Source organism: Penaeus chinensis, chromosome 20, assembly GCF_019202785.1.
Source record: "Penaeus chinensis breed Huanghai No. 1 chromosome 20, ASM1920278v2, whole genome shotgun sequence".
In the NCBI taxonomy this organism is placed as follows: domain Eukaryota; kingdom Metazoa; phylum Arthropoda; class Malacostraca; order Decapoda; family Penaeidae; genus Penaeus; species Penaeus chinensis.
Genome location: NC_061838.1, coordinates 14,413,687 through 14,421,186, shown reverse-complemented (window position 1 = coordinate 14,421,186; position 7,500 = coordinate 14,413,687). Strand labels below are relative to the sequence as shown.

The 7,500-nt window shown below is 34.9% G+C and overlaps 3 protein-coding genes across 5 annotated transcripts in view; 1 reads left to right on the top strand and 2 right to left on the bottom strand.

Moving 5' to 3' along the window:
* The window catches only part of LOC125035833, a 12,944-nt gene extending 12,312 nt beyond the window's left edge, over positions 1 to 632 (bottom strand). The window contains exons 1-2 of one of the 2 annotated variants that reach the window (XM_047628096.1): positions 494 to 629; positions 1 to 56 (exon numbers count right to left, since the gene is read on the bottom strand). The exon at positions 1 to 56 is cut by the window's left edge and continues 451 nt beyond it. The gene's annotated coding sequence lies outside the window, so the exon portion shown is untranslated. Of the gene's footprint in view, positions 57 to 493 lie in introns of both variants that reach the window. The other variant, XM_047628095.1, reaches the window with a different exon arrangement.
* Positions 633 to 1,077: 445 nt separating this feature from the next.
* On the top strand, positions 1,078 to 5,428 carry LOC125035834 (C-factor-like). Of its 2 annotated transcripts, none has more exons than XM_047628097.1 (5): positions 1,078 to 1,342; positions 2,485 to 2,536; positions 3,104 to 3,294; positions 3,402 to 3,551; positions 3,745 to 5,428. In XM_047628097.1, exons 1-5 carry the CDS (start codon positions 1,211 to 1,213, stop codon positions 3,967 to 3,969), a joined length of 750 nt encoding a protein of 249 aa, XP_047484053.1. In that variant the 5' UTR covers positions 1,078 to 1,210; the 3' UTR covers positions 3,970 to 5,428. The 2 variants fall into 2 exon arrangements, with proteins under 2 accessions (XP_047484053.1, XP_047484054.1); XM_047628098.1 differs by lacking the exon at positions 1,078 to 1,342 and adding an exon at positions 1,349 to 1,748.
* The window catches only part of LOC125035836 (zinc finger matrin-type protein 5-like), a 12,180-nt gene continuing 10,094 nt past the window's right edge, over positions 5,415 to 7,500 (bottom strand). Inside the window, exons 4-5 of the mRNA XM_047628099.1 lie at positions 7,335 to 7,472; positions 5,415 to 5,777 (exon numbers count right to left, since the gene is read on the bottom strand). Coding sequence (XP_047484055.1) covers positions 5,515 to 5,777; positions 7,335 to 7,472 — 401 coding nt within the window. The 3' untranslated portion in view covers positions 5,415 to 5,514. The remainder of the gene's footprint in view (positions 5,778 to 7,334; positions 7,473 to 7,500) is intronic.

Here is a 7,500-nt window from a genome sequence, read left to right as displayed (position 1 = left end):
TGCAGTGTTCAATTGGGCATATGTGGGGCCCTTAACTCTTAATATCTGCAAAGAAGCTGAAAGAGTAAATTTTCTACATCATTCTCAATAACAAAATACCTAGAAAGGGCTGCAAAAAACATATACAAAAATCCAAAGAAATCTAGTTTCATAACCCCTTTCATCATAGGAAGTGTGCCGTGGGAAGGCTAGATATATCAACTTCAATCCCCACTCTGGTCATGACGAATGCAAACATTCTCACCTATTTTATACTGATGCACTGCAATAACACCCTAAAGCATTAATGACTGCAGATAGAATATACGTCAAAGAGTTACTAATACCACCCTTGATCATACTAGTAAATTCTATGTATTATGTTTATGGTAGGATATTCCATATTTAAATCCTTGTAACATCCCACTGAACACTACACCTTAAATCATTGTTTATGAATTTTTATACAGACTTATGATTCTTAGGTTATAAAATTTGCTTACGTAATACGTACAGCAGATGTATATCTACTACAGTGTGCGAGTCCCCTTAGACAAGTAAAGCCAACAGCGTGAGACTTCCCTCTGGCCGCCTGGAAGCAGCCCGGCATTCGTCTGCAGACTCCTCTTGCTTCCTGCATTTACTTCGGCGACATATGGACTTTTTAGAGTTCAACAAAATACTCAACAATCGGCTTCTTACTAAGCACGATTATGTATTAAATAGCCATAGTGTTACATTACACTATGGCTTGTTAGATACATGTACAACCTACAAGTCGGTATCAAAGTTAGCAAAGTGTGTAAGATAAACAATGAATAGATATCAGATACAGCCTGCGTAAAATACATTATTTATCAGTACATATAAAAAAATATGTCTATAGTTATCCTGATTATCTCAATGTATCCTTAAATTGGAAAAAAAAACTATATAGAATATAGAATGATACTTCATCCGTGATAATGAAATATCTTCTTCCTCTTCTTCTTTCTTCTTTTATAGGGTTTTAGACTATTGTATAGTCTATATCCCCTGGATCTATATTCTTTCTTCTTTCTTTTTCCTTATATGAAATATCTTTCTCACGACGAAATGCGACCCCTGCACATTTCGTCAGTTTGCTCGTATTTACGAAAGTCAGCGTTCGTGCAATCGCTGTCTTCAAATCCATCCATCGGAGATACGTCTGCCAGCACTCCTGAGAGGCCGAGCTCCTTTCAGCTCCGCAATGCTTTCTCGGAGTGTGTTAGTGACAGGAAGCAACAGGGGATTGGGGCTGGAGCTTGTTAAACAGATTTCAGCAAGCTTAACGCCTCCAGAAGTTATCATAGCTGCTTGCAGGGACCGCGATAAGGCCACTGTGAGACATATAATCAGATAACAATATTTTGCATTATTTTTAGATAATTATTTATTTCAGAGAAGATGTTTTTGTTTCTTTAAATGTTGTTTGTTATTCTCGGTAACATTAACCCTCGAAATATTGATTGTAATAGGAATGAAATCGTGATGTCTTAGATAGCTTGCATGATATTTTCCAGTTATGGCCTTTCAAACTGCCAGTTTCTCTTACTACATAAATAAAGTACTCTTCAGTGAAACTAAATGATATTCCCTGGCAATCAGAAATTACTATCACAGTACATGATTCTTTTTCTTTCAGCTTACTTATACACAGATACATATACCCACACAGACAAACAGCACAGCACCCAAATAAATTCATAATTGAGCCCCATCCCAGAAAAAATAGATATAGAATGAAGGTAATAATGTTGTTGATGATAATGAAAATAATAGTAATCATCATCATCATCATCATCATCATCAAAATAGAATTGTTTTTTAAGGATAAAGAATTAAATCACCACAAATTAATTCAACTCAGAAAGTTCAATTTTGACAAAAATAAGTGTTCACAGTTTCCATGTACATTATATGTCATATGACTTGACAAAAAAAATCAGAAACACAGGACATTACAGCTAAATATCTTTAAGATATAATAGGTTCATTTTAGCTCGCTGTGTAAAAAATATGTTTTTCCCGCCAATGCAAGGAAAGGTGAAATCAGGTAAGATCACAAGGTCTACTAATTGACTCCTTTGTGGCAAAGCACTAGCAGAGCCATCTATGTACAGAGACATTTCACAAAAATATAAAAAATGAGCACAGCATATTCCCCATTTTTTATTTATTTTCCCCAGCGGCAATGGGTTAATCACGAAGGACACAATTACTTGTCCTATCCATCTCGCCTGTTTATCCTCTTCCTTGATTTTTGAAGATTCTTTTTTAATTCTTATTACTTATGATATTGCTAATAAAATTACAATAATCACAATGTCAACAACAAGAATAACATATTAGTAGCATTAGAAAAAAACAACATTTTCTCTGAAAACTGAAGGAAAAGAAAAATCAGCTGAGGAGCCGAGTTGTTTAGTCACACACCCTCACAAGCACATATTCAGTCTTATAACATCATTCTTACTATTATAGAGTCTACAAGAAGTTGCAGAAAAACACCAAAATGTCCACATCGTGAAACTGGGTAAGATTTCAGTTATTACTTTGGTTTTACTGTAATGGCCACACCCAAAAGGGGGGGGGGGGGGGGATGCACAGGTCCCAGTATTCTTTGTTCCAAAGTATCTTCTATTATTCAGCAAATAAGGAAAGCAATTTGCACAATTTGTTAAATTGTAGACCTGCACAAGCTTTATATAAATTCACAGCTCTATGACCCTAAAATATATCAAACCTGAGAGGCTTTCTCCCCTCCCCACACTTTTGTTTGGTAAATTTGAGACCAGCACCCACTTTAAAAATGTGTTAAACAGTAAATGTGAAAGACATCAAAGGTCTTATAGCATTATGATAAAGTATTTTTGTGGGAGGGGTTTAATGGAGTTCTGTATTAGAACCAAATGTCTTTGATTTCAGTGGTCATATGGCATTGTAAGATAGGACAGTAGTGAAAGGAGTAGAAAGAATATGCACTATCTTTTGAAATACTTTGATAAAATCAGAATAAATGTGGTATACCTGGTCCCAAATTGTTTTGTTTTTTTTTCCTAAAAAATAGCATACACCTTAAATTATTTGCTTTGACTTGCAGATGTTAGTGATGAAGCTTCATACAAAACATTTTTTGAAGATGTAGAAAAAATTGTGAGCCCCACAGGTCTCAGTCTCCTCATCAACAATGCCGGGATTGCCCCAAAATCGACTCGTATTAATATGGTTAAATGGAAACAGATGATGGATACTTTTAGTGTCAATACAGTTGCTCCACTTATGTTGACAAAGGTGAGTTTAGTTGATTCACTGTAAATGTAACTTTGGGTTTTTATCTACTTTAATAAGATCAAAGATTGTTGATATAGTAGATGATAAAAGCCTGCTTACTGTTGCAGACTCTCAGGACTCTGTTGACTATGGCAGCATCACAGACACAAGGAAATACCCTGTCTGTAAGGAGAGCTGCTGTTATCAATATGTCCTCTATTCTAGGCTCCATTGCAGAGAATGATCAAGGTGGTTTATATCCCTACAGGGCAAGCAAGGTTTGTTTTTGCTTATGATTACAAATATATTTTATTTATATGAGAAGTATCATAATGAAACTCCTTTAATTAGGCCTGACTATACACAATTAATCCTTGCCCTGCTCCTGAAATAGTTATTTTACTGTGTAATTTTTTTTTTTCATAAACTTGTCATTTCAGAAAATAAATTTGTATGTGATATCTTTTCCAGGCAGCATTAAATGCTATCACCAAATCTTTGAGTATTGACCTACGAGGTTCCAACATTTTGGTAACAAGCATACATCCTGGTTGGGTAAAGACTGACATGGGAGGCAAGAATGCACCTCTGACTATAGAAGAAAGTATATCAGCAATAATCAATACACTTCATATTTTGAATGAGGAACATAATGGGGAGTTTGTGCAGTATGATGGCAAAAAATTACCATGGTAAATAAGGTTTTTACTTACATCAGTTTATACTAAGCCAGAAATATCCATGTTACCTGTGGTTTGATTAATCTTTTCTGCATATAGATGGTTCCTCGAGCCTGTCACTGGAGTTAAGTATTATGCCTGACCTCACTCCATGATTTTTTTTTAACTGGTAACAATAAATAAGGAATGAGGTAAACAAGTGAGGTCAGGTTGGCCAAGGAAATGACTGCTTAATGCTAAGCACTTTTAGAGCAAATTGTATGTAAAAAAGAAATCAGTAGAATGAAAATATAATGGACACCATGTTCTCAGAATCTAGATTAAAAACTGGGTATACTGGTATGATCTTTAGAAAAAAATACTTATATGCAATGTAAAATGACAGTGCACATTTACTGTTATTTGAGCTCTTATTTCATATAAAATGCAAGGTATCCTGATGTAAATGTTATTCTTTGTTATGGAAGTTTGTATATTTTACTTTATTAGTGTAAATGTTTTTAAAGAAAATCTATGAAGACAAACATTTCATGTGCAATGTCCCTTTTCAGTTTGAAGTATTTTTTTTTTTCTTTTTTTTACATACCACCAAATGGTAAAACTTTAGCATGTGCTCTCTTCTGTATCAATATATGGCAGATAAATGCCACATTTTCAAGCTGGTGGGAATCTGTCATGTAACGAAAGTTTAAATCTCTTATTCAGAATCTGCCAGTGCTCCCCCAGTCTTTCTAAGCAGGACCAAAATTCTGTAATCAGTTCATTACTTCAACATAGAACTGGGGTTCCCAAACAAAGTGATATGAAACAATATGAAAGCGGACTTCAAATTAAACAGGATTTTGTCTCACAGTACCTACAGATAATTTTCTATAACCTATCAATAAATTGCAATTTTTCCATAGTGTTCTTGTCTTATAGTTTAAGGCAGCACTGCACTATTTGTAACTAGTAAAACCTAAATCTGAGATGACAGACAGTAACACTGAAAATTATTATACATTGAGCAAGGGCCACACAGTAGAAAAAGTTGGGAACTACTGATTTAGAACTGCACAATCAAGTATTTATGTGTTGGAGGAGGCAGCTTCCCATACATTTGATGGCTTTATCACACTGATATGCTCATCACCAAGAGGTCCATATTTATAAAATTATCTCAATGAAAACATTGTGTACTTTGATCTATACTTTACTATTACATGGTAACTTTCTTTGGTCCTGACTGGCAAAAATATTTATTTTCAGGAATCTGTGCTTTATATGAATTAGTGACCTTGGGTAATAATCATCTTTAAAATTAATTAGAACATTTCAGTCACAGGTCATGAGGGTACTGTGCAATGTAGAGGAACTACTACATCTGTGGGTAGGCCACATTTGAAATAGGTGAAAACATAGCTATATGCAGATTTGTACATATAAAGTATTTTGTATTTCAAGGTAATAATAATAAATACATTTTTGTGCTTAAATTTGTTTTATTTCGTAAATGAAATACACATCCATAAACCTGAAGTGAGAGAATAATACATTTAGGTTTTGAGTTTCTCAAGTATCCCTAACCCCAATCTTGAAAGTTACATTCTAAAAGGCTGTCTGGTGTTGGAGGAATTAGGGATGGTGGAAGGGATGCCACACTTTGCATTCCTTGTGGATTTTTAAAATGACTTTCCCATTCAGTTTCATCATGGATACTGAACTTGGTATCAGCCTCTCCACCCTCCAACTTCTTAAATATCCATTTCTCAAGTGATGGTTCACTGCTGTCTCCCCTCTCTGACTGGAGCTTGCTGCATCGTTTTGCCTCGTTTTCCCGATACACTAAAGATGAAAAAGGAGTACTTGTATAAGGAAAAAAAAAGATTATATTTAATGCTGAAAAAATTTATGTATTTTTATAAGCAACTAAGCAATCCTGAAAATCCATCTAGTAGAGTAAAATGAAAATAATATATGCAGATTTGTACTATCTTGTGCAATAATGCTTTCACCAATCTAGGCTAGCAATGTCAATGTACACATTATATTTACTCTACAATTGGAACACTGTAGGTTGTATAGGTTTTAACCCATTGGCGACGGGTATAGAAAATAAAAAAAAAACTACGCTCTGGCGAACCGCGGCATCGCGCCGACTTTGAGCGTGTGAATTCGGTACATCAAGCCGAATCATTGCCTCGGGGCGCTTTGGCGCACCGCCGCGGAGGACAGCTGCACACCACATTTCGGGTGTATTGTTGTGACGCCTATAGGCATGACCCGTCGCCATTGGGTTAAAGCCAATACAAACCTACAGTGAACAGTTTGAAACAAAAGATATAAGTAATACTTCAAAATTTCAAAATGCATGACAAGTTACTTAGGTTTTGATGTTAAATCTTTAGAATCATGTGTAATTCTAAAGAAAATTTGATATGAATAACTCAATGTATATCTTTTTCAGAAACTACACTGTCTAAACTCTAGTAGCATGGAGCTGTAACTATCTGCCAAGCCACACCTATAGCTGTCATAAACTGACTCATCATGCCAGATACGGCTACAGACATTGCAATGTGCTAGAGCAAGTCGAGCAAAAAGTTCTGCCAAACGGCAGGACAATTGCCAGAAATCACCTGAGTCATTGATGCCCAGAGATTTCTGATACCGTCATTGAGGGATTAAACATGACAGATAAAATCCTATTTAATCTTGACCCTTTGGCATTGGGGACAAGTAATATCTACTGCAGTTTTGTTTTATGAATTTTATTTGCACAAAAATGGCTCCGCAAGTGCTCAGCCACGAAGGATTCAATTGGTAGGCCATTACATGACCTCCCCTAATTTTCCCTTAATTTAATTTTCAAGAAAAAAAAAAAAGGAAAAAAAAAAAAATTAAGGTTATGAATATCAATGATGACGATGATATTGATATTATGATTATAATAATATCATAATACTAATAGCAATAAAACATTCATCTTTCCAAAAATCAAGGAAAAGGGTAAACAAACCAGACAGATAGGACTAGTAATTGCCTCCTTGTGATTAAGCTGGGGAGCTATCCACTTGTAAACATAATTAATGAAACAAAATCAGTGAGCATGACATGCATGTAGATATCATACCAGCATCTCTGGTTTAATACATAGTGATTTGGATTAGTACAAAAGGTCTTAAAAAATAAATAAATAAATAAAAGGTTACTTTATAGGTGTAATCTTAGTCACTGGATTCAATGCCACTCATATTTTTCTAATTATTATCAATGATTCCAGTCATTTGTAAGTGAATCAAATGCTTAAAAGGTAACCAGAATGGCAACCATTAAGAAATCTTGTGACATCTCGGGTACTTTTGTGGAAATGGAATGAAACATTAGTAAAGGAAGTCTCACCTTCTTCCTTTAATATATTCAGGTCACCAACTGTTGAATGAGAATATATGCAGGCATTCCCAAAAGAACACTCTTGGCCAGAATAGAAACGACGGCATTTCTCCTTCCCTAATTCTTCTTGGAGCTTCTCTCTTGCAGCTATAAAAAATAAAAAAATTAATTAAAT